At 39.3% G+C, this 27,611-nt stretch overlaps 1 protein-coding gene across 17 annotated transcripts in view; it reads right to left on the bottom strand.

Annotated features, from left to right (window-relative positions):
* Positions 1 to 27,611, bottom strand: part of nrxn1a (neurexin 1a) — a 177,317-nt gene that overhangs the window by 31,144 nt on the left and 118,562 nt on the right. For 10 of the 17 annotated variants that reach the window (XM_072456739.1, XM_072456742.1, XM_072456743.1 and 7 more), the window contains 8 exons: positions 26,944 to 27,325; positions 22,848 to 23,038; positions 16,395 to 16,568; positions 13,714 to 13,833; positions 11,105 to 11,286; positions 8,885 to 9,056; positions 7,982 to 8,071; positions 6,683 to 7,005 (listed from right to left, as the gene is read on the bottom strand). In XM_072456739.1, coding sequence (XP_072312840.1) covers positions 6,683 to 7,005; positions 7,982 to 8,071; positions 8,885 to 9,056; positions 11,105 to 11,286; positions 13,714 to 13,833; positions 16,395 to 16,568; positions 22,848 to 23,038; positions 26,944 to 27,325 — 1,634 coding nt within the window. The remainder of the gene's footprint in view (positions 1 to 6,682; positions 7,006 to 7,981; positions 8,072 to 8,884; positions 9,057 to 11,104; positions 11,287 to 13,713; positions 13,834 to 16,394; positions 16,569 to 22,847; positions 23,039 to 26,943; positions 27,326 to 27,611) is intronic. The other 7 variants (XM_072456744.1, XM_072456745.1, XM_072456748.1 and 4 more) reach the window with 1 other exon arrangement.

Raw genomic sequence — 27,611 nt, 5'->3', positions numbered from 1 at the left:
AAGTAAGTAAGTAAGTAACTGTGTGTGTAAGTAAGTAAGTAAGTAAGTAACTGTGTGTGTAAGTAAGTAAGTAAGTAAGTAAGTAAGTAACTGTGTGTGTAAGTAAGTAAGTAAGTAACTGTGTGTGTAAGTAAGTAAGTAAGTAAGTAACTGTGTGTGTAAGTAAGTAAGTAAGTAAGTAACTGTGTGTGTAAGAAAGTAAGTAAGTAACTGTGTGTGTAAGTAAGTAAGTAATGTAACTGTGTGTGTAAGTAAGTAAGTAAGTAAGTAAGTAAGTAAGTAAGGTACTGTGTGTGTAAGTAAGTAAGTAAGTAACTGTGTGTGTAAGTAAGTAAGTAAGTAAGTAAGTAAGTAAGTAACTGTGTGTGTAAGTAAGTAAGTAAGTAACTGTGTGTGTAAGTAAGTAAGTAAGTAACTGTGTGTAAGTAAGTAAGTAAGTAAGTAAGTAAGTAAGTAAGTAAGTAAGTAACTGTGTGTGTAAGTAAGTAAGTAAGTAAGTAAGTAAGTAAGTAAGTAATGTAACTGTGTGTGTAAGTAAGTAAGTAAGTAATGTAACTGTGTGTGTAAGTAAGTAAGTAAGTAACTATGTGTGTAAGTAAGTAAGTAATGTAACTGTGTGTGTAAGTAAGTAAGTAAGTAAGTAAGTAACTGTGTGTAAGTAAGTAAGTAAGTAAGTAAGTAACTGTGTGTGTAAGTAAGTAAGTAAGTAAGTAAGTAAGTAACTGTGTGTGTAAGTAAGTAAGTAAGTAACTGTGTGTAAGTAAGTAAGTAAGTAAGTAAGTAACTGTGTGTGTAAGTAAGTAAGTAAGTAACTGTGTGTGTAAGTAAGTAAGTAAGTAAGTAACTGTGTGTGTGTGTAAGTAAGTAAGTAAGTAAGTAAGTAAGTAAGTAAGTAAGTAACTGTGTGTGTAAGTAAGTAAGTAAGTAAGTAAGTAAGTAAGGTGCTGTGTGTGTAAGTAAGTAAGTAAGTAACTGTGTGTGTAAGTAAGTAAGTAATGTAACTGTGTGTGTAAGTAAGTAAGTAAGTAACTGTGTGTGTAAGTAAGTAAGTAAGTAAGTAAGTAATGTAACTGTGTGTGTAAGTAAGTAAGTAAGTAACTAAGTAACTGTGTGTGTAAGTAAGTAAGTAAGTAACTGTGTGTGTAAGTAAGTAAGTAATGTAACTGTGTGTGTAAGTAAGTAAGTAAGTAAGTAAGTAACTGTGTGTGTAAGTAAGTAAGTAATGTAACTGTGTGTGTAAGTAAGTAAGTAAGTAAGTAAGTAACTGTGTGTGTAAGTAAGTAAGTAAGTAAGTAAGTAAGTAAGTAAGTAAGTAAGTAACTGTGTGTGTAAGTAAGTAAGTAAGTAAGTAACTGTGTGTGTAAGTAAGTAAGTAAGTAATGTAACTGTGTGTGTAAGTAAGTAAGTAAGTAAGTAAGTAAGTAAGTAAGTAACTGTGTGTGTAAGTAAGTAAGTGTAAGTAAGTAACTGTGTGTGTAAGTAAGTAAGTAAGTAATGTAACTGTGTGTGTAAGTAAGTAAGTGTTTGATTTTGTAACAAAGTGCTTCACAAAAACACAGAATAAAATATATTTTATAAAGTATTTTCTCATACTGAGATACCTAAGTGTTACATCCACTTTCACCTTAACTAGGTCCATGAAAATTTATGATGTTGACAGCCATCAGACGTCAGATACAGCGTCACTTGAACAGATGTCGACCTCTCATTCATCATGTTTAAGAGACAATGTTTCAACCTCAATCTGGAATCAGGAACTACAGCGTTCTAAGGATCAAGGCTAATACTTTGATAAAATGAAAAAAATGATTTGGGGGAAGGTGTGACGCAGCACCTAGAATGTGCATGTCCTAAGAAACAAAAATGTCATGGCCTGAAATAAAACGCTTATTCATGCTTACGTATCTAGAGGAGCCCGAGTAAAGCAGGTTCTCATGTTATACTTGGTTTATATAATATAAAGTACTTTACGATACATATTCTCCACGTTACATATCACGCTCAAACTACTTTTAATAATCGTCCACAAATCAAACTCGCAGAACTGTCCGTATGTTATTGGCGGTAGAGGAACTTTTTCGATGAACGCCTCCGCTAGGAACCATTCGCCCGCCGTGCCCGCGCGCGATATCGTCCGGCGTAACGACCGCTCTGCTTCCATCGCCGTGTCCCCTGTCGCGTCGTATTAGGCTCGAGCTATTACGGCACCGCATTAGCAGCACATATTCTCCGTGTTATTGTCGGCGCGGGGCCCTCGCCGTAACGTTGAACCGAGTCGGAGCCTTAGATGAGGCGCTAAAATTAAACAAGATTAAGTAAGTAAGTGTAAGTAAGTGTAAGTAAGTGTAAGTAAGTGTAAGTAAGTAAGTGTAAGTAAGTAAGTAAGTGTAAGTAAGTAAGTAAGTGTAAGTAAGTAAGTAAGTGTAAGTAAGTGTAAGTAAGTAAGTGTAAGTAAGTAAGTAAGTAAGTGTAAGTAAGTAAGTAAGTGTAAGTAAGTAAGTAAGTGTAAGTAAGTGTAAGTAAGTAAGTAAGTAAGTAAGTGTAAGTAAGTAAGTAAGTGTAAGTAAGTAAGTGTAAGTAAGTAAGTGTAAGTAAGTGTAAGTAAGTAAGTAAGTGTAAGTAAGTAAGTGTAAGTAAGTGTAAGTAAGTGTAAGTAAGTAAGTGTAAGTAAGTAAGTGTAAGTACGTGTAAGTAAGTGTAAGTAAGTGTAAGTAAGTAAGTAAGTAAGTGTAAGTAAGTGTTAGTAAGTAAGTGTAAGTAAGTGAGTAAGTGTAAGTAAGTAAGTAAGTGTAAGTAAGTAAGTGTAAGTAAGTAAGTAAGTAAGTGTAAGTAAGTAAGTAAGTGTAAGTAAGTAAGTGTAAGTAAGTGTAAGTAAGTGTAAGTAAGTGTAAGTAAGTAAGTTTAAGTAAGTAAGTAAGTGTAAGTAAGTGTAAGTAAGTAAGTGTAAGTAAGTGTAAGTAAGTAAGTGTAAGTAAGTGTAAGTAAGTAAGTGTAAGTAAGTAAGTGTAAGTAAGTGTAAGTACGTGTAAGTAAGTGTAAGTAAGTGTAAGTAAGTGTAAGTAAGTAAGTGTAAGTAAGTAAGTAACTGTAAGTAAGTAAGTAAGCGTAAGTAAGTAAGTAAGTGTAAGTAAGTAAGTGTAAGTAAGTAAGTGTAAGTAAGTGTAAGTAAGTGTAAGTAAGTAAGTAAGTAAGTGTAAGTAAGTAAGTGTAAGTAAGTAAGTGAGTAAATAAAATAATAGAACACAAAATAAAATAATAAAACACAGAGGACTTACAGTGGTAGTAGTACTAGTATTAGCAGTATTTTCTCGTACTACTGAGATACCTAAGTGTTACGTCCACTTTCACCGTAACTAGGTCAAGGAAAATTATGGCGTTAACAGACAAAGTAATCGTTCCCTCTTTAATCAAAAACACAGAATAAGTCAAATACATTTAAAGTTTAATCTTGATTAGTCGGTCGTCGCCGTGGTAACAGAGTCTGCTGGGTTTCGACTCTCTCTTGTCTTTACGCTCGTTCTGTGAGTGTCAAATGCAACACGGAGCAGACAAGCTTCACTGTGAACAACCCAATGCGACATTATCAGGACTTTAATTTATTTAAACAATTTATAAACTAAAACATCACCTACTGAAGGAGTCGAGTATAAAACATAAGATAAGATAAGATAAGATAAGATAAGATATTCCTTTATTGTCCCACATGGGGAAATTTCATTGGTGCAACGCAGGTAGATACAGAGATAGATACAGAAGAACAGATCACTTATAGGAAGTCTGAAAAACACTTTCATACAGCCTCACTTTAGTACAACGACACCGACTTTTATGTTACCGACAGCTTTATGTTGTGTTGACCTCTCGTAAATCATGAGACAGAATGTTCCTATCAAATCTGGACAGGAAGTACAGCGTTCAAGGATCAAGGCAAGAACTTGGGATAAAATGGTAAAAAGGAAGTTGTGGAAGGTCTTTTAACATGCAGCACCTGGACTTTACACGTCCTTAGAAATAAAAAATGTCATAGCCTGAAATAAAACGCTTGTTGGTGCTTATAAATCAAGAGGAGCCCGAGTAAAGCAGGTTCTCTGTTTTATATGTTATATACTTGGCTTATATAATATATGCTCAATTTAAAGTACAAATACAAACAATGCCTTTAACCTGTCATTGTAAAAAAAAGTGTAAAAAACAAAATAAAACAAGAAAAGTACTTTGAGATACATTATTCTCCACCATAAAGCTCTGTAATTCAACATCTGATCCACTTTGCTCTCTCCGTTATATCAGCACATTTATTCAGATTACGACAACCTTCAAATCACAAAACAAAGGAAAACTTTCAAGCTTTTAATTATAAACTTATACCTGAACACGGCCAAAGTGTAAACCTCGCATTACTGACTCGCTTTCCAAATGACATTATTCAATCTTGCGGAAAAAAAACATCGGCAGGTTTTTAATTAGTGTCAATCCTCTGAGCACAAAAGGTGGTCTAATTGTCCCCGAATGTGTAAGATATGTATCAGCGGAATTACAAATAGGATTTCCTTACGGTTTAGAGGCTTATTCTGACAGATAACAGGGCTTAGGAGCGCTACAATGAACGACGCCATTTTAGTCCCGCCCCGTGTGCAGAGAGCGGCTTTAAACACGACTTAAAGCTGCACATTCATCATTTCAACAACAACAACAACAACGACAAATACTGTAAAAGTGGTCACTCTGTCTGTATCCAGGGACGTCAAGATGAACCGGTTGAGTTATAATCGTTTATTAAGGTCACAATATGAAGGTAAGAGCTGAAAACTAATAATTGTGACTATTTTAGAAGCAAAACTATGTCATTTCAATTCAATCTGGACACAAAAAAAAGTACAAGCAAATGCACAGTGAGTTTTATATGACAATAACTTTACTTAGGTAAACAGACAGTGGAATCTGTATTTTGAATGTGATATATACATATATATATATATATATATATATATATATATATATATATATATATATACACACAGCCTGACCCTTGACCCGGACGCCTTCAGTCACCTTTATTTAGTTGAAAAAAGATTTTAAAAGTTTCACAATTCGTACAAAAGTACGAGTATAAGGGCCAACCAAAAAAATAAATAATGCGGGGCACTACGAGAATAGTTATTAATTAATGACTTTTTTTCTCATTAATTAACGAGATTTTTCTCATTAATTAACGAGAAAAAGTCATTAATTAATGACTGTTTTCTTATTAAATAACGAGAAAAATCTAATAATTTAAAGACAATAAAGGCAGATACGCGGTTCACTTTCAGCACCATGTTACGCCCCCACTCAGTGTTGCATAATGGTACAGTCCAGTAACAGCTCTGTTTTGTATGAACTGTGTTTAAAGCTCTGAAGCTGATCAGCTCTGAGTCAAATGCATCTGTGGAGTCTTCATTACACAAACACACCACCAGGACGCAAATGGCGCTTGGTTAAAAGTGAATACAACAGCCCACAATAGATGTCGATCTTTATGATGCGGGTCTTTTAGACACAAACAAATAATTTCCCAGGTGCAGTGTCGCCATGTCAGGTCCTGGACCTGTAAAATGACGTACTCGTGTATTGGGTGCTCGCGTGTGTTGGAGCTGCGCTCACGCCATGTTGTATGGATGATGTATGGATGATGTATGGATGATGTATGGATGATGTATGGATGATGTATGGATGATGTATGAATGATGTATGGATGATGTATGGATGATGTATGGATGATGTATGGATGATGTATGGATGATGTATGGATGATGTATGGATGATGGTGTGTGCGTAAAACATCACTTTTTGGCTGTGCCAAACACGATCCAGGAGGAGCAGACGACAGATGTTTTGTGTTCTGTGTGTTTCACTGAGTTTGTCCAAGGGATCACAAAAGGTTAGAATCCGGGCATAAAACTTAAGTTCACACAGTGAGCAGAGAACGTGTGATTATAACACCAAGGCTGCTCCTCCTGTCTGGGGGCGGCTGTGGCACGGAGCACGGCTGCTGTTTGAGCTCATGATCCACTGCAGCTGCATCATGGGGAAAGTAAAGCGTTTATCCAACAGTCAGTGGATGATGCGTAACAGGAAAGGTGCTGCTAAACGCAGTGTCTTGTCTTGTAATAAACACACGTAAGACATCGTTTTAAAGGCCAGGAAACACTTTAACATCTATTTCAGGCTTTTATGTAGTTCTAAACTGTCAGCTCATTCCAAGCTCGTTCTTGTGTGTCCTGACCGTGGTGCTGAAAGTGAACATGCTCACGTCACAACTACGACTTTTTTTCTCATTAATTAATGACTTTTTTTCTTGTTATTTAATGACTTTTTTCACGTAATTTAATGAGTTTAATGTCGTTAATTTACGACTTTTTTCTGACTTCGACTTTTTTCTCATTAATTAACGTCTTTTTTCTCATTAATTAATGACTTTATTCTCGTAGTGCAGCGCATTTTTTTTTTCTTGGTTGGCCCTTATACTCCGTCGTACAAAAGACTAGTAAACTAATTAGAAAAATAACTGATGACTATATGACAACTAAAATCGTTATTTGTCGCCGACTATAACAACATTCGAACGACAAAAACACCATCAGCCAATAAAATCGACTGACACGACACCCGGACACACCCACGCACACCCTGTCGCACCGACCTGTTGCGTGGCGCCCTGCTTCCTGTTGGTTGCCGTGGTGGTGGTGATGTCACTGATGGAGGGGGCGGAGTCGGAGCGGTTCCCCCCGCCGCCGCCGGCGGCGGCGCTGGACTGCGGCGTCATGGAGGAGGACGGCATGTCGCCCACCAGCCGGGCGCTGCCCTCCACCCGGATGTGCGGGTGCCCCTCGGCGGCCATGTTGAGGATGCGCAGCCCGTTGTAGTACAGCCCCGACAGCTGCCCCTGGAACATGGCCGCCCCGCGCTCACCGCCGCCGCCCACCCGCACCGTCGTCTGGCTGTTGAAGATGGTCAGCTGGCGACCTAGAGGGGGCACGACGGGCGGGACGAGCGAACCGAGGGGGGGCGGAGGGGGAGAGAGCGGGGGGGAGAGAGGACACGCAACAGAAGTAGCAGCGGTCAGAACCAGGCGAGTGCATTTTTTTTAGACAATTCAAACACCCCTCCCCAAGCCAATGGTAAGAGGGATGGGACAGATCGAGCGTGGCGAGAGCGAGGAGTCGTGGAGAGAACCGTGGAGTGAGAAAGAGGAAATCCAGAGAAATACATATATTATAGCCCAAGAGAAGAAACGACAACAAAAAGAAGAAGAAGAAGAAGAAGAAGAAGAAGAAGCATAGAATAAAAGAAGAGGAGGATGATGATGAAGAAGCGGCAGATGCGAGAGGTCAGAGAGGGTCGGCAGAGGATTTCGAATGGACAGATCGGTTATGGAGTGTGTAGACGAGCAGAGACAGAGATCTGAGTGGTGCAGCCCTATGAAACATGCACAGGTTTAAGATAGCATTGTGTTAAAGGGACTAGAGGCTAATTTAACGCTGGATTTAACTTTGCTTTTTGTTGCCGTTGTTACATTTTTGTTCAATATAAAAGAAAAAAGGAAAAGCTCTATTTCAAATTTACTTTGATTTACACCATTATGTTTGAATTCTTTTTTTTTACTTTGATTACAATGTTTTAGTGAATGCTTTATCGTTTACAATGTGATGCCGAGCAGAATTATTACAAGTCTTAACAAAGCATCTTTTATCAGTCATTCTATTTTTCCCGATTTATTCACATTTATTCTCTCCATCGTCCCTTTAACCTGACATTATCAACAATACGTTCACAGGCACTACAGTTTACACAGTATTACACACTACAGCTGCCCATTTTAAATACTTAGTTATGATTTAAGTTTTTAGATCGTTAGTTGATGGTGCACAAGATAATAATAAACTGCCTGCAAATCTATTTTAAGCTGAAACTTTTAAGGAATTTTAATCAGGGTTTTTACCTTTGTCGAGTAGCCAATCGTCAACTACTCGACCGAGCCGATAGGGGATTCGCTGTCTGGCGATGGCCAGGCGCTCGTTATCAATGTTGCCTTTAATTTAGAGATGAAAAGACAGTAGTAATTACATCCAAACGTTACAGGAGCTGGATACAAACAGAACAGCAATGAAAAGAAAGCAATGGTCCGCTCAGGGTAAAGGTGGATTCAGCGTCTGAGGCTGTGGGTCAGTGTGAGCCGACTCTTGCTCTCTGTTCATTGGCTTTGGTTTAAAACAGTTCATTTTAACATAAGCACATCCCGTTAACAGTTTAGAGCTACATACACACACACCTCACAACAACTAGCATTTAGCATTTTAGCTACGGGCTAGCCCTCGTCGCGTTATGACCTACTATTACCACTTTATTTCAAAAAACAACAAATGTGAAACAAAAACAGACACTTTTTTTTACTCTTTTACTTATTTTGACTCCTCTAATTAAACATTTAACTCAAAGTAATACATCTTTTTAAATTGTTGTTTGACCAAAATGCACCAACTGAACTGTTATTATTGTCTTTTAAAACACAATCTGGTCGACTATTTTCATCAATTACCTTTATCACTATTTAACAGCATAACATAACTGACTGAAGTACATGTAACTATTAACTTAACTCACATTTTATGTTTTAAAAAGTCATTTTCATGTTCAGGTCACACATTAATCATTTCCAACACATAAACATAAAACAAAAGCTGCAATTTAAAACTGCATTATTGGATTAAAAAAAGAAATAATAACATTGATAGGAACAATAATCGGGGAGGGGGGCCGGTTTGAACTTAAAGCGGGTTGTTTGACGTGTGGGTGGGCGGGGCATAAGTGGGCGGGGGTCACAGTGGGGCGGGGCTGGGCCTACCTGACGGGTAGCGTTCGATGACGGGCAAGTCGTCGAGCTGGAGCGTGGCGTTGCCGCCGCTCCGCGTGAACCGCACGATGTGGTACTTCCCGTCGTTCACGAACTTGGCGCTCTCCTCGATGTTGATGTCGTCCGTGCCCACGTTGAACACCACGCGGATGTTCCCTTTGTCCTGGAGGCGACAAACGCGCAATTACTTTACGACGCTCGACGCGCAATATCGCTGAAGAAACAAACACACGCGAGCGGCAATTAGTAAAGAGCACAAGGGAACACGTTTGTAGTTAGTTAGCGTACGATAATGAGTGGCAAAAGTGACTTATTTCACACTTTACAGCTCAAATATCATCATACTACAGAGTGTGATTATAGAGAGGCTAATCAATAATCCACAAAAGCAACTTTATAGTATATAATAATTAATTAGGAGTTTTTATTAGTGATATCAATGTATTACCGTATTTTCTGGACTATAAGTCGTTTGGCCGGGGTGCGACTTATACTCCAGAGCGACTTATAAATTTGTTATTTCAAACTGACAACCACAAGAGGGCGCTCTAGGCTCTAAGCGACGCAGAAGAAGAATCTGCACTTCCTCTTCCTCTGGAGTTTGTGGAGTTGTTTAGAAGTGACACAGAGGAAGAAGAATTCAATGGATTTAGTGATTTGGGGTAAAACTGATGCTTTGGTAAACTTGTTAGCATGTTCTTTATGCTATAGTTATCTGAATAACTGTTCATATGTTACGCTAACATACCAGACACTTACCACAGTTCTGTCTGTGCCTCATGTAGCTGAAGGTGTTAGCGTTAGCATACGTACACCTATTCACCATGTTCTCTCATCTGTTATTATTTTAAACTGCATTTACAGATGAAATGTCTGTTCTTGGTCTTGAATTTTATCAAATAAATTTCCCCAATAAATGCGACTTATACTCCAGTGCGACTTATATATGTTTTTTTTCTTCTTCTCTATAATGCATTTTTTGGCTGGTGCGATTTATACTCTGGATCGATTTATAATCCAGAAAATACAGTATTTAGGTTGTTGTGTTTCCTGACTTTTCATTGGTTGAACTATCTAATCTAACTATAGATCTAAAATGGACATTAAAAGTGGAGACAAAGCAGAAGAAGTTTTAGCTGATGGGGCTGTTTCCAGTGTCTCCTTCGCCAAAACCATGTCTTTTTATGGTAAATTTCACGTATACAGTCAGTTATAGAGTCAGTTCATTAACAACGTAATGTCCCTCCACAACGGGATTGCAATTTGCTGTTCTATAATCGCCAAATTGTGTCAAAATACTGCCATTACGAACTCATTAGGACGGCCCATCTCCCATTAGACACCTCAGTTACAATTTCAAACCACACGAACAATTTTCGTGCATAACTGAGGTGCATTAGAAACCTCAGTTATGCATTAGGATTAGGGCTGGGCAACGATTCAAATTATTAACCATGATCAATCACATTATATTCCTGATTAATCACGATTAATCACATTTTTACGTGCAAAATTCCAAATGAATTCAAAAGAAGTGTAAAGTGCATCAGCATTTTTATTCAGTACCAGTTAAATAAAATATGAAGTATTCACTTCAAGAGCCACAATCATTAAAGATGAACTTCAGAGGTAACGTCAGAAACATTGTAATCTCATTAAACATTAGACACTCAAAACACATTTTAGGAGCAGCAGAACCAGTCTAAAGGCTAAACACTGGGGTAAAAAATCTTATATATAAACCTATATTAAAGTTTATAAATGTAGTTTTTCCCTATGTTAAATAAGGCATTTTAAATGAAAAAAATGCCACAAGTATCACATAATGGCTCGTGTCAATCTCTAAAATAGAAAGAGTCAGATTTACATTTCTTGGTTAAATTTGTTACTATTTTACATACAAAAACAAGGGGATTTATTTTTATTTATTTTTAAGAGTTTAGAGTTAAAAGAAAATAATAAATCAGGCTTAGAATTAGATAAACAAATCCTTCTGTAAAATCTGTCCAAATCTTGTTACATTCAGAATTAACTCCACGTTCATTATGAATTAAGTCTTTATTAAGGCTAATTAAAGTGTAGCTATTACAAAGTGCTGCACATTTTGTTCCTTTTTAACAGCTAAATGGATCTAAAACGACTTAATAACTGCAGACGTTCCTCTTTCCTGCTGCAGAGCTGTGTCTGGCTCAGGCTGAGCTAAACTCTTACTATCTGCAGCTGTAGGTAGTCTCCCAGCCCCGACGCGCTGTCCACCCGCAAGAGTATGGCGTGCTTCTGCTGGGTGCTGAAGCCCAGCGCCAGCCGGTCCGCCCGGGTGCTCGGCCGCTCGTTCGGGGGCCACGTGTAGATCACCACGCCCCCGTCCCGTCCAAAGATGTAGGTCGTCCCGGCTGCAGGAAACGACAGGAAACACACGAGAGTTTTAGTCAGAGATTGTGAGTGAGTACTGCAGTTTCAAGATGATTGTAGTTCGATTTTCACATGTTTTTAACCTCTCTGTGGGTGCGCTCGCATTTGTCCCGGTTCGGTCCGGGTTTGAGCCCAGTTTAGTCTTGATGCGGACTTGGTTTGGTCAGGTTGTAGTCCTGGTTAGTCCTGGTCTAGTCCTGGTCTAGTCCGGGTTCAGCTGCTGACTGGCTTTTTGTGGCGTGTGCAAAAGTGAACGCATCCTACACACATTACTACTACATTACACACTACTACTGCTACTACTACTTTTACTACTACTACTACTACTACTACTACTACTACCACTACTGCTAGAGGCGGTATCGTACATCGTTTACCGTAAAAATGCTAAAAAAAGAGCAGATTTAAAAAGAGAGATGGAACACAAGGTCATGTTGGAAACTGTCAAATAAGGATATGCGTTGATATTTCTGCACTTTTGTGATTAATTTGACCAACATTTCACATTTGTCCGATAATTAAACCTAACCATATCATCTGACTATTGTTACGGGGAAATTCTAAATGTTTCAGTCAATATCGGCCACCCCTAACTACTACAACTACTACTACTACTACTACTACAACTACTACTACTACTACAACTACAACTACTACTACAACTACTACTACTACTACAACTACAACTACTACTACAACTACTGCTACTACTACAACTACAACTACTACTTCTACTACAACTACTACTACTACTACTACAAAACCACTTTAACCATGATTTAATCACTCACTGCACTGTTCACTTTCTGCACTACACATGTAAATTCAACTGTAAATTTTATGTAATTTCTTGGTCTCATAGTCTATTTCTATTTCATCCAGTTCATTAGTTTGATTTATATAGATTGTTCAGTGTTTTATGTTGCACCAAATCATCAGCAAGTTCCTCAGTTTGACATTAATTGACAATGGCAATAAAATACAACTGTTATCACTATTCCTGCATATACTAGAATCCCCTCTGCAGTGATTTACTTCCCCCGACTGCCAACAGAGCCGACTCGAGACTTAACACAGCTGCACTTACATGAACCTAGTGTTCAGCTCGTGTTCTGCTCAGCTCAGCTCAGCTCAGCTCAGATCGACAGAAGCCACTGTCCTCCCGTGGCGGCTCCGATGAACCGCACCAAACGCACTGACTTTGAGTGACGGCAGGTGCAGACAGTTTCTCACCGTGGACTTGGAATGAACAGAGCGGACACAGTTCTCCTCTTATTTCATGTTAAACGTCTGATAGCGTTTGTCCACGGATAAAAACGAACTAAAATCTGTCTTTGTTTAAATCTACATTTTGCGTGTTTCCTAGACAGAATTATGTCCTTAGTCATCGATAATGATACTCTTTTAGTTGAATAGTCGTATTTTTGTATATTATTAGGTAAAGACATTATAATAAAATGATAATAATTCCCCTTTGCACTTGTTTCTTGCCTTTAAAACAATATTTCACTACAACAGATGAGGCCCTATGTTTTGTGTGTACTTTATATGTTCTTGTCTTGTTTTAAATTGGTTTTAAACAATGACTTAAATACCAACGCAATTACTGAAAGATATGTTTAGTTTTAGTTTAGTCCACAACGTTATTTATTTGCCATAAGCAGTTAAAAAAAACACAAATAATCATAGAAATCCTTTCGATTGAGAGGCGAGCGCGGCGTCACCGTTCCGAAGGTTCTCCGCTTGTCCTTTATCTTTTCATTTTTATTCAAATATTCCGTTCTGATTCACGCACGAGGACTTTTGAATAAATATGATTTGAATAAAACATGTCCTTTGCAGTACAGTTTGCCTCCAGAACAGTGCTACTTGATCAAAATAGTAGCGTGTTTGAGTCCTCACGTGTTGCCATGTATTATTTGTCATTACAGCCCATCTCGTGCCTCGGGTTTTGTCTGCGCCAGGCTTCGGGGGCGACATAAAAGTCTCCCGGAACTCTTATCGCCGTCAACCAAGCTGCGGCTCGCCTTTTCTCACCACTCGCGGGTTTTAAATACGCGTCGTGCCTGTGGAGAGGACGCACGGGGCAAGGACGGCCTCTGAGCAGCCGGTAAGACACATCACAAGATCACTCTATAACGTGTTACTGACTAAAGCATCACACTTAACCTCATACATACTTATTTTTCCCAGATTTTGTGCTACATTTAACTTATTCATCTTGTTGCAACCCTGACATTCCTCAATTTTGGCACAAATAAAGGTTCTACTGACGAATGTTTTTCCAGGATACTTAAATTAAAGGTTTTAAATCATAATTCGCATATGTATTTGCCCAAAAGAACCAGCAGTACATGAGTTATCGGGTGGAAAAGGCTGTCAAACTATCTGTGAAATCCTCCCCTCACCGTCGTTGCAGAGGGGCCCGGCGTACGAGGTCATGCTGCAGTCACAGATGAAGCCCTCCCACTGCTGCAGACACACGCCCTGATTGGAGCAGGAGTCCTCTTGACACGTGGTGCTGGGGCCTGTAGGGGGCAGAAGAGGGCAAAGCAGGTGAGAGGACGGGACCCGGACACACGGGGGTCGTAATCGAACCTGTGCTGTTGTTGTGTCCACGGGCAAGATAAATATGAATATGAAACTATCTCACAACAGTTACATCATTAAAACGCAATTAAAGTGTATTCAGCGTTATTAGAGGAAGGTAACGCGATGCCTCAAGTGTCTCGGGGTCTTGTTCACCACGAGCGAGGGGAGGACGGAGCTCCCTTAGAGACCAGGCGAGGAGCCCGGTCACGCGGGAGGAGTTCGGAGTAGAGCCGCTGCTCCTCCACGTCGAGCGGAAAATAAACAAAAGCAAAAAAGAACTATAAAAAGAAGTGAAACAGCCTCTTCAAATGAGTTTAAATTCCAACACCCTTACAACCAATAGTTTATTAGGATCATAATTAATGTGTAAAAATGTCTAATAAGGAGTTTATTAATAGGGAAGTGTTAGTAAATGAAAGTGTAATTAGCAGGTTTAGCACAATAAGACATTAATAAAGGCTGAAAATAAACCAATTAATATCGAATTAACGACTTAACTGTTACTGTAATTATATGTTTTATACATTATTCTTTGTTTTACCGCATAGTTGCAACAGTATTTCATTAGATAAACCGTACAAAAGACATTCAAAGGTTTTAGAACACTGCAAAAAAACAAAGTAAAACCATTAAAAACATGCGGGTGAAGTGGAATGAACGGGTTCGGAACAAGAGAAGGAAGTAAACATGGACATTTCCATCTATGTTTAAAGGTGCACTGTGCCAACGCCGCTTCGTCTCTACCGAGATCTTTGCGGAAGCTGCGGAACGTTCCAGCGCGACGCCACGAGATCTCCACGGAGACGAGCAGGCGGCGGGCCCCTCCACATCGTGCACCTTTAACACATCGGCCTCTCAATACTCGACAACAACGCCATGTCACAAGGCCGAGGACACGTTCGGGTGAAACGTATTGAGGATTTCGCCAAGGTTTCGTCACGTCACATGCTACGGTTCAAGTGAGGGCTGCGCTATCGTGGCTACGGGAGCCGGGAGAGGACATTTCACCTCCACACAGCACGGAAAGAGACAAAGACTAGGGGGGATTCTGGGCGTTCCACACACACGCACGCACAGCCTTCTTTTGCATTTCTCTCATGCAAAGATATACCTTGCAGGTCAGCTTTCATCAATGACACTTTAGTCAGCCAAACGAAAAAGCAAACAGTTAGACGGTTAGTGGACACAGACGCTGCAGACGGTTAGTGGACGCACACAGACGCTGCAGACGGAACGGACGGAGAAAGACAACAAACGCCGTTGAGCTGTTAGTGAGTTAATGTGACAGTGAAAGCATGGATCGGACTGCTGAGACTTGGAATGATGTGTGAATGTGGTGTGTGGGTTATGTTTGTTCATGTGAGAGAGTCAAATAGTAAAGATAAAACCAGGAAGTAGCTGTTGTTTTCTTTACAAAACGCTGCTCTGGGCTCTGAAAGTTGCACAAAGCGCCTTTAAATGTTGTCACGGTGGATGATTGCGATGTTTGGAGTGCGTGAGGAAAGTGAGGAATACGTTTGGACCAGGGATGTCATGATTTATTATTGTGAGATAAAATGTTGCGATTTAACGATTATTCACAATTGTTAACGTCACGACCAAAACAGCAATAAAATTCGACATTTTCTTTCTTGTTTTCTTAACTCTAAATTTCCGCTCCTCAATGTGTATTCTAAAAATCTAATTTCCTGAATGATTAGTTTGACATAAGATAAAAAAAGCAAAACAGTGAGCAAAAAGGACTCCACTTTGCTTCTAAAATCGCCACATACATTATTTATTTATTTTTAAACTAAAATCGACTTAATTTAGTTTGAAAATTGTGACTTTTTAATAATATTTTTTTCTTCTAAAAATGTCACAATTATAATTGTTTTAGTCTTTATGATTATATTGTGACCTAAACAATCACAATTAACTTAATAATCTTGACATTCCGAGTTTGGACTACTGCAAACTGTTTAAAACTCACTTCTTGTACATTTATTTAGTGTAACAAGTCAAAACACAGACCTCTTTCCAAGCTTTGGTCGTACAAAAGTATAAGAAGTACAAAAAGTACAGCGTCCAGACCTTGACTTGTAGAGTATTTTCTCATTTGATCCAGTGGTTTGTGTATTTGTGTATTTGGTCCCATCTTGTGATTATAGCCTAAATAATACTTCAATAAAACTGCAATTTTGTCTGTAAAATAAAAAAAAACAATGAATAAACTGATTCTGCCAGTTTTAATCATCTACAGTGACGTTTAAATCAAGACTGGAATGACTAATACCCAATAATATGTACAGTATATCCTTCCTCTACATGCTTTTGACAGTACATAAATAACTGTTATGACCAAAACGATTGTGATTATGATGTTTTTTTCCATAATTGATCAGCCCAGACCATAATTACACCCGTCTATCCGAGCTTGCAGTTATTACAAAATGTTACAGTTGAATGACACAATAAAACGTTGTTGCCGCAGTAGCTTGTATTAAGTGTATTTTACCTTCGCAGCCCCTCTCCACTTGTCCCACGGTGGCTAAGGCGTCGGCCAGAAGGTCCGGCAGTCGCCCGTTCAGGTCGACGGTGGCGAGGCAGCCCTGGAAGCCCTCTCGAGAGTGCACCAGCTTGGGCAGGTCGCGGTACATCTCCTTGGAAACGCCTCCGATGTACAAGTCGCCTGTGGAACAAAGGTTTGGTCAGAATGAGAGTAATAGATATGTGGAAAATGTAAAAAAAAGAAGATGTATACAACAATTCTCTGTATTTTAAGCTTGAAAACACTTAAATATACTTCATTTATGTGTAAATATCTCATGTTACAACGTGGGCACCTGCAGTTTATTGACAGGTTTATGTACTATTTTGTTTTTCTTTGTATATTTCGTGTATACTACCCTATTTTCCGGACTATAAATTGCACCTTTTTTCATAGTTTTGGCCGGGGTGCGACTTATACTTATATTTATACTTATATACTTATACTCCCGAGCGACTTATATGTGATATTATTTGTTATTTTCACACTTGCAACCGCATTTCACACTCCAGTGCGACTTATATATGTTATTTTCTTCTCTATTATGCATTTTTTGGCTGGTGCGACTTATACTCCAGTGCGACTTATAGTCCGGAAAATACGGCATATATTTAGATTGACTCGTGTGCTTCTAAAAAGGTTAAAAAAAATCGTGACGCCATTTTTCAACACAATATTTAAACGAAATGCCACGAAAAATGCATCTACGAAGAGGCGGGGCTTATCCATCCTTATCACGTCGTTTTAGACCAATTCTGGTGTTTAGAATGAACAAACTGTGAACCGCAAAGATCTACAGACGTCACAGTCTGTTACGTTGTACTAGAAAACAGCACAATACAGTATATCTCCCTTAAATCTCGTCTAGTTCCCGTGGAGACGCAAAAACAGTCAGAATGCAGGTTTTTTCAAGGTAATTTTTTGCAATAAATCCACAAGCGCGAGATGGAAAAGTGAAACGCCCCGCTGCCATGGAGACAGTGAGTGGATACCTTTGGAACAAACAGGAACAAAGGCCACAACAAAGAGATGGACGACACAAACAAAGGACTGGACATTATAATAGAACTAATTACCTTCAGACTTTGATAGACTTTGGACAAAATGTTATAATACATCGGACGACATGTTTACTACACGTCAGATATCTGTATATATTCAGTATTTTATGTACATCGCATGGCATTACTATCTACTGCATAGTCTCTGCACAACAATATGGGTTATGCATGTGTCTATCAACTATCATCTTATTTTACACCAGAAGAACTAATGTAATTGTATTAAACAACAATACAAAAAAACAACAAACAACGCCGTAAACTCCAAATACGGGACGTGTCAGTTGCAGAAAGTATTATTATTTTCGTTCGCTTGCGTGAGAGTAAAACGGTTCGTCGGAATTCTTCAATACGAAGCAGAGAAACAGGAACATTTGCACTTTACTTTTATTCTCTGTCCAATCGATTTCAGCCCCTTGGCCATTTCCCACTCAATGACTTAAAGATTAACTTCCTGCTCTTGATCAAAGATGCGGCGAAGCGGAGCGGCCTTTTGTCAGCCCCTAACGACTATTGTCACTATTGATAATCCCTGTGATTGGTCTCTCAATTAATCAATTAGTCATTTCACGGAACGTCCGTGGAGTTTGTGTGAGAAATAGCTCCGGAAGCGGCGGGGGAGGGGCTGTCTCACAGTTACGCCATCTTGGATATATTTTAGCATCAAATTACACGGAAATACTGTTTATTTGTACAAAAAAAATCAAAAATCAATCAATCAATTAGAAATCCAGGGTAAAATGATCATGCAGTAAGTATAATCCAAACACTGCCATAGAGTAGGCTGTGTATTTTGTATTATATTATATTTTGGCGGCTAATATGCTAAAATACCTTTACTCTTACATCTTTAAAATATTAAAAATTACAAATAAAAGTTGTCGCCTCAAAGTATCACGTAACTTAATCATTTAACTATATTTTATACATATTATGAAACTATTTAACTACTATTCTAAAGGCAAATTATGTTTCATAGAGAAGTTAAAGGTGCACTATGTAACTTTTCTTGTGGAGGGCTCAGTGTACACAGTATAAATATATATTTTTCAAGGTATTTGTGAGCAATAAAAACATGCTATATTGAATAAATGCAAGATGGATATGTTTTATGCAAAGTTGTTAAACATTATAAGCAAAAAGTTACGTATTGTACCTTTAAAGTGTGTGTTTTTGCTGTAATATGGTAAAATCATGAGCCCAGTCACTATTATTTTCATCAATAATGGGTTTATTTTTCATTAAACTGAGAAAATAGCATTGGTTTCTCAGTTGGAGGTAGTTTTTTACGCTAATATTTCTACATATCTAATGCTAATAAAACAGTTATTGCTAATGTTTGTAGAAAAACCTAATCAAATATATATTTTCTAAAGTTTCTCCTAAAAATATCTTGAATAACTGAGCTAGAATGGACTGGAGCCAGTACGTAACACGATATGGCGGGTCGGTTCACAAAGGACACTTCTAAAACCACTAAAAGCACGATTCATTGATATTAACATTTATTGAATACATTTATGGCTGTGTGATGTGCACAGGAGCGCGCTCTTCAGTACTTACCCGTGACCTACTTGTTTAATGACCCACTCAGAGCATAACCTGCAAGTGTAATCACAACTGCACTAGCCACACTCCACCCAACGTTGTGTTCAGCTCAGTTTGGTCACTCCTCCTGGTTTGGTCCAGGTTTAGTCCTGGTTTAGTCCTGGTTTGGTCCTTATTTGGTCCTGGTTTAGTACTGGTTTGGTACTGGTTTGGTCCTGGTTTGGTACTGGTTTGGTCCTGGTTTGGTCCTGGCTTAGTCCTGGTTTGGTCCTGGTTTAGTCCAGGTCTGGTCCTGGTTTAGTCCTGGTTTGGTCCTGGTTTAGTCCAGGTCTGGTCCTGGTTTAGTCCTGGTTTGGTCCTGGTTTAGTCCAGGTCTGGTCCTGGTTTGGTCCTGTTTTGGTCCTGGCTTAGTCCTGGTTTGGTCCTGGTTTAGTCCTGGTCTGGTCCTGGTTTGGTCCTGGTTTAGTCCTGGTTTGGTACTGGTTTGGTCCTGGTTTAGTCCTGGTCTGGTCCTGGTTTTATCCCTTTTTTGTCCTGATTTGGTCCTGGTTTGGTCCTGGTTTAGTCCTGGTTTGTTCAGTTTGATGGTTTTGACCGATTGAATTTGATGTATATTGTGTTAAAAGTAGCCACGAGGAGACGTTTTTCAAGCTTTTTTATCTTGCAATTCTTCCCACTGCTTTTCGGAATTGTTTATTAGAAGAACTATGTTGGAGATTGAAATAAAACATAAGTTGTGTGTATTGTTTTTTGCTTTTGTTCCATCTACGTAATTGTAAAGAACTTGGCGGGTTTAGAACTGTGATGTTTATTCAAGGATGAATCACTTAAAACAGAAACCACATCAAAGTTGCAACTGAACCAAAGCTAAACCAGGACTAAAAACAGGACTAAAACCAGGACTAAAACCAGGACTAAAACCAGGACTAAAACCAGGACCAGACTTTATGGAAAACAACCAGGATCATTCTTTCTTTAAGGCAGATGAACAGAGGTTACTTTTCCTGGTTTAGTCCTGGTTTAGTCCTGGTTTAGTCCTGGTTTAGTCCTGGTTTGTCCTGGTTTTGTCCTGGTTTAGTCCTGGTTTAGTCCTGGTTTGGTCCTGGTTTAGTCCTGGTTTAGTCTTGGTTTAGTCCTGGTTTAGTCCTGGTTTGGTCCTGGTTTGGTCCTGGTTTAGTCCTGGTTTGGTCCTGGTTTAGTCCTGGTTTAGTCCTGGTTTGGTCCTGTTTAGTCCTGGTTTGCTCCTGGTTTGCAGGGCCGGCCCAAGCCTTCAGGGGGCCCTAAGCGAAAACATTTTTGGGGGCCCCTCACCACATCATCAGAATCAGTTTTATTGCCATTGTCAGTAAACAATTCACATATGGGAACTTTCTTCAACACAAACAAAGCACCAGAACGTCAGGGCATCTGTTTGCCAGTTAGTTTATTCTCAGCACCTCACAAGCTCAAATATTGATAACTTAAATCCCACAATGCAACTTGGTATTCCGCTGACATCACCTCTACTCCCTGTACAAATAACACACATCCCAGATATGTTTTTGGGCGTATTTGTGGGCGTTAAGGGTCGACAGCCACATTAGCACTAAATGAATAAACAGGGGGGACCTTTTCTGTGTCTTCTGGTGCATTTTAATGTGGTCCAGCCGGCTAAAGTAAGAGTCAAATGTTGAGGTTGTAATGCTATAAAATGATGATGTGATGAAACTGTGCCAGGAGAAAATGACTAAAGCCAGTTATTAATACATTATGGTACTTAATTACTCAATACAATATTGGCTATGAAAAATAATTATGGTCAAATTGATTTATTTTAACTGAAAATGTAAAAGTAATAGTTAATTAACTAATTTATCTTTTACTGCTCCCAACTGTTCCTTCTTGCCAAAGTGACAAAACAAGTTATATTAAATTAAACAAATGGCATAAGCATTGCTTGATTAACAATTAACACTGATAAAACAGTGCAAACATGTTATTCCCAGAGAATGAACAGAACTAGAAGTGAAGGTCCAAACCTAGCTTTAGTGAAGAGACTGCGTTTCTGCAACTTTGCCACTTTTATATAAAAATATATAGTATTATTCTATAACAGATGTAATCATAATATGTCTGGTTATTTTTCACTATCAATTTATTATAATTTATAACAAATAGTCTAATGATGCTTTTTAAATAAATTTAAATGTTTTCTTGCTCTATTAAAAGTGAATTACAATATAGATGTTTGTTCTGATCAGAACACCACACACTGGACTCTGTGTGAAACAATGCTGCGATGTGATTGGCTGATGGACCTCACGTGCATAAACCTTTACGTTCCTCTCAATCCACTTTAAGAAGTCAAAGTAAAACAGACGTCACGAGTCACGATTGATCTCACACATGGTGATGTGAGAGAGAGGGACGCAAACTCAAACCCGCTCATCTCTGACTGAGGCTGCACAGGGGCCCGGGACAGGGGCCCAGGACAGGGGCCGCACACTGTTCACTCCAAAGTCTCACATCAGAGGTTCTGGACGAGACGGCGCTCGTCCGGACCGGATCTCCGCCTCTTAGTGACCCGGGCCATAGACGCCCCTCCCCGGCCTCACCTGCAGCTAACACTCCCGGGCTGGTGTAAATGTGAAGCTTATTATCTTTCATTCAGACACATATTATGCGCGGGGCAGAGCTCTCGTCTCCTCCAGCCTGAGCGAACTAACGTGACAGAATCGTGTTGTTTCAAACAGCAGCATTAACCGTCTCTTTGTAAGAGAAGTTCAATACCTGGAGAGTTCTTTACATCGTCAAGAAGTTTCTTCGTTCGTTTTTCGGCCCCGGGAGATATATTCTTCTGGACATGATGACCACTTACTGTTGTGTTTATGTTTTACTTTCGTTCTGCTCGCGCACAATGAAGTTGACCAATCAGCGCAGGTTTGGTGTCTCGGTTGCCAGATTGTCATTACAAATAAATGCGGTTTGTGCGTTATATGTTACAGTTGTGTGCGCTGCCGCGCCACCAGCGCTACTACACTAGTGGCGCGCGCTCATGGATCTATTATAATATGTGGATAGGGTGTGGCTCGCAGCAGCATGTCGCCCCCAGTGGCCGCTCCATTGGTACTGCAGCCAAAGAAATCCCGCGGCCCAGAAATGTTTTTTTTCCCTAGAGCGCAATGTAACGAAAAACTGCTCGTGTTCAGCTGAAAAAGCACTTAGAGCTTTCAAAAATGTCGAATATAGCGACAATTCTTACCTATTTACCTGGTTTAGTCTTGGTTTGGTCCTGGTTTGGTCCTGGTTTAGTCCTGGGTCCTGGTTTGGTCCTGGTTTGGTCCTGGTTTGGTCCTGGTTTAGTCCTGGTTTAGCCCTGGTTTGGTCCAGGTTTAGTCCTGGTTTGGTCCTGGTTTAGTCCTGGTTTGGTCCTGGTTTAGTCCTGGTTTGGTCCTGGTTTGGTCCTGGTTTGGTCCTGGTTTAGTCCTGGTTTGGTCCAGGTTTAGTCCTGGTTTGGTCCTGGTTTAGTCCTGGTTTGGTCCTGGTTTAGTCCTGGTTTAGTCCTGGTTTAAGCTCATCAGAACCCTCTTGTTCTGGTTTCGCTCATAGCTGCTTCTTTTGCTTCTTTACAACGACTTTGTGTTTCTATTTCTGGAAAGTCGCTCGCACATTTTGCCTGTTTTTTAACTTTGCTCCTGAGCTTCACATTCATGTCATAAAGAAGCTCATGTTTAGCCTTTTTTTCCCCAGTTCTGCTCCACTTTTTTATCCTCCTCCTAACATTTTAAAGCTCCCATGGGTGTAAAACATGCCATGACGACGCCCCCGTCACCTTTGAGGTCCAGGTTCTTGGCGCCCATGGTGGTCTGCGTGGTGACCTTGGTGTCGATCTTCACCACGTGCAGGTTGTTGGTGTCACGCGAGATGTGGACGTTGTGCCAGTGGTTGTCGTTCAGGGGAGAGTTGGAGTTCCCTTTGATCAGGTGAGCGCCGTTTCCCAGGTCGGAGATGTAGTGCAGGTACCTGGAGCCAGGGGACGAAGACGAGAAGAGAAGATAAGATAAGATAATCCTTTATTGTCCACACATGGGGAAATTTTTGTGTTACAACGCAGTAGATACAGGAGGAAAGGACAGATAACTTATAGGAAGTTAAAAAAAAAAAAAAACACTAGAAGAACTCTTATGAACAAAACTTCTCTCATATCTTAATAGGGAATGGAGGAAAAAAATAATAATAAATAAAATAAAAAGATAAATATAAAAATAAAATAAATAATAAATTAAATAAAATAAAATAATAATAAAGTAAAGTAAAAATAGCTAGCATAAGACAAAATAATGCTAATACTAATGGTAAGTAAACACTCTTATTTACATCAGTTATATGCACCTGATTATGGCCTTAATTGCTTGTGAGTATGACAGTAATTACACATGAATATGACGGTATTGCACATGGTTAAGTCAGTATTGCACATGAATATGTTGGTATTGCACATGGTTAAGTCAGTATTACACATGAATATGACGGTATTGCACATGGTTAAGTCAGTATTGCACATGAACATGACGGTATTGCGCATGGTTAAGTCAGTATTGCACATGAATTAGACAGTATTGCACATGGTTAAGTCAGTATTGCACATGAATATGTTGGTATTGCACATGGTTAAGTCAGTATTGCACATGAATATGACAGTATTGCACATGGTTAAGTCAGTATTGCACATGAATATGACGGCATTGCACATGGTTAAGTCAGTATTGCACATGAATATGACAGTATTGCACATGGTTAAGTCAGTATTGCACATGAACATGACGGTATTGCGCATGGTTAAGTCAGTATTGCACATGAATTAGACAGTATTGCACATGGTTAAGTCAGTATTGCACATGAATATGTTGGTATTGCACATGGTTAAGTCAGTATTGCACATGAATATGACAGTATTGCACATGGTTAAGTCAGTATTGCACATGAATATGACGGCATTGCACATGGTTAAGTCAGTATTGCACATGAATATGACGGTATTGCATATGATTAAGTCAGTATTGCACATGAATATGACGGTATTGCATATGGTTAAGTCAGTATTGCACATGAACATGACGGTATTGCACATGGTTAAGTCAGTATTGCACATGAATATGACAGTATTGCACATGGTTAAGTCAGTATTGCACATGACTATGACGGTATTGCACATGGTTAAGTCAGTATTGCACATGAATATGACGGTATTGCACATGGTTAAGTCAGTATTGCACATGAATATGTTGGTATTGCACATGGTTAAGTCAGTATTACACATGAATATGACGGTATTGCACATGGTTAAGTCAGTATTGCACATGAACATGACGGTATTGCGCATGGTTAAGTCAGTATTGCACATGAATATGACAGTATTGCACATGGTTAAGTCAGTATTGCACATGAATATGTTGGTATTGCACATGGTTAAGTCAGTATTGCACATGAATATGACAATATTGCACATGGTTAAGTCAGTATTGCACATGAATATGACGGTATTGCACATGGTTAAGTCAGTATTGCACATGAATATGACAGTATTGCACATGGTTAAGTCAGTATTGCACATGACTATGACGGTGTTGCACATGGTTAAGTCAGTATTGCACATGAATATGACGGTATTGCATATGGTTAAGTCAGTATTGCACATGAACATGACGGTATTGCACATGGTTAAGTCAGTATTGCACATGAATATGACGGTATTGCACATGGGTAAGTCAGTATTGCACATGAACATGACGGTATTGCACATAGTTAAGTCAGTATTGCACATATGACGGTATTGTACATGGTTAAGTCAGTATTGCACATGAATATGACGGTATTGCACATGGTTAAGTCAGTATTGCACATGAATATGACAGTATTGCACATGGTTAAGTCAGTATTGCACATGACTATGACGGTATTGCACATGGTTAAGTCAGTATTGCACATGAATATGACGGTATTGCATATGATTAAGTCAGTATTGCACATGAATATGACGGTATTGCATATGGTTAAGTCAGTATTGCACATGAACATGACGGTATTGCACATGGTTAAGTCAGTATTGCACATGAATATGACAGTATTGCACATGGTTAAGTCAGTATTGCACATGACTATGACGGTATTGCACATGGTTAAGTCAGTATTGCACATGAATATGACGGTATTGCACATGGTTAAGTCAGTATTGCACATGAATATGTTGGTATTGCACATGGTTAAGTCAGTATTACACATGAATATGACGGTATTGCACATGGTTAAGTCAGTATTGCACATGAACATGACGGTATTGCGCATGGTTAAGTCAGTATTGCACATGAATATGACAGTATTGCACATGGTTAAGTCAGTATTGCACATGAATATGTTGGTATTGCACATGGTTAAGTCAGTATTGCACATGAATATGTTGGTATTGCACATGGTTAAGTCAGTATTACACATGAATATGACGGTATTGCACATGGTTAAGTCAGTATTGCACATGAACATGACGGTATTGCGCATGGTTAAGTCAGTATTGCACATGAATATGACAGTATTGCACATGGTTAAGTCAGTATTGCACATGAATATGTTGGTATTGCACATGGTTAAGTCAGTATTGCACATGAATATGACAGTATTGCACATGGTTAAGTCAGTATTGCACATGAACATGACGGTATTGCACATGGTTAAGTCAGTATTGCACATATGACGGTATTGTACATGGTTAAGTCAGTATTGCACATGAATATGACGGTATTGCACATGGTTAAGTCGAGAAGACAAGACACGTTAGATGTATTTACAGATTATTTATTGGTATTGGTGTGAGAGGCTTTGATCTGCTGCAAAAAGGCATGAGAAAGGATTTTGTGTCACGATAATAACGACCAAACCAATAATATCACAATCATTACTAAAATTGCTGATGGTTTGATAATTGAAAAAAATAATAATAATGGAAATACTGATGGATTTCAATGTTTAAACAACAATTTAGAATGTTCTGGCTTCTTTTCCTGCACAGTAATGGTGATTATCTTATTATTATTATTAAAACGTACCACAAATAATTATTGTCACTCAAAATTAGCAACATCATTGTATCTTGTCACGTCTCTAGTTGGATTTCCTCGTTAAATTTGGGGCTGGTGCACTTTAAATGTAGATTTAAGTACATTTGTGGTCCTTCTACATTCACACTTGACCAGTTTTATGGCTGTGATTAGACTAACAATGTATATTAAGTTCAACATATGACAAGTTTTTAAGATTTTCTAATTTAGACTTTATTTAGTTTTACACCAATTGAGCAGGTGTTTGTGGAAAAAACGTTGAAAAATCTGTGGAAAATGACAGGAAGTGACATCACACCAGGATCACACTCATGCCAGTCAAAGTTTATGCAGAATTTACACAAATAAACAGCTTTTTTGACTCTGTAAACATTGATTCAACAAAATAAAGTCACTCTCATATATTTTCATTTGTCAAGTAAAAAATACAAATGCATCAATTACAAACAGGAAGTTAAATTATTATTTAAAAAAAATGCTATTCTGTGATAAAATTGTTATAATCTAAATACATTTGTCTTAACTGCATTTTAATTTCTACGAATCAAACTGCGACAATTCAAACTGCTACTTTTGTTTTGATATTGAGTAATAAATTGAATAGACAAACAAAAGTACAAGTCAAGGTATTATTCCACCAATAACTTTACAATTTTGGTGAGTCATTTTTAAGAAAGTTTAGTCCAAGGTTCACACTTGTCCCGCTTTAGTCATGACTTGGGCCCAGTTTGAGTCCTAGTTTAGTCCTGGTCTAGTCTCGGTTTAGTCGCGGGTTTAGTGGTGACCGCACCCAAAGATAACGGATAATAAACTCACCCTTTGACCAGCTCCACCACGATGAAGTCGTTGCCGTCGCCCCTGTTGTACAGGATGAGCCCGTCGGGCGAGGTGGTCTTGAACTGCATGAACAGGTGCATGGAGTAGTACGCCTGCAGCGTGGGCAGCGTCACGAAGCTGGACCGCGACCGGAACGTGACCGGGTCGGCCACGATGCTCTTGTATCCGATGACGGCGTTGAGCTCGCAGTAGTCGATGTCGCCGTTCTTGCACAGGTCGATGTAGGGCATGCCGTTGAGCGCCAGGCCCTGCAGGTGCCCGATGAAGTTGGAGGGCACGGCGGGCATGAAGCGCTTCTCCGTCACGATGCCCGTCTCCACGTTGTGGAACTCCAGCTGCGTGTGGTCGCCCGCCATTTGACCTGGGTAAACTCAACACGTGAGGCCTGGGCGAGAGACGCTGGCATACACGCGCGGGCGAAGAGCGTCTGCGCGCGGGCGAACTGTCAAGTCATGTTATTTAACATATAATTAAAACGACGCCCAATTAAAACTGAAACTGTTCTCGCTTCAACCCTTTGGAGTGGAAACAAATGGCTGAGCTCTTTGTGAAGCTGACACTCTGTAGTTTTGGCCTCTGCTGTGTGATTTACTCTAATTAAAAGTTGTCACACAGAGGAACATCACATCCGCCTCTATGATTATTTT

The sequence above is a fragment of the Eucyclogobius newberryi genome, unplaced genomic scaffold (assembly GCF_026437365.1).
Source record: "Eucyclogobius newberryi isolate DKJ021-1_F unplaced genomic scaffold, fEucNew1.0.hap1 SCAF_20, whole genome shotgun sequence".
Lineage (NCBI taxonomy): Eukaryota > Metazoa > Chordata > Actinopteri > Gobiiformes > Gobiidae > Eucyclogobius > Eucyclogobius newberryi.
This window is presented reverse-complemented; position numbering and strand designations above follow the sequence as displayed.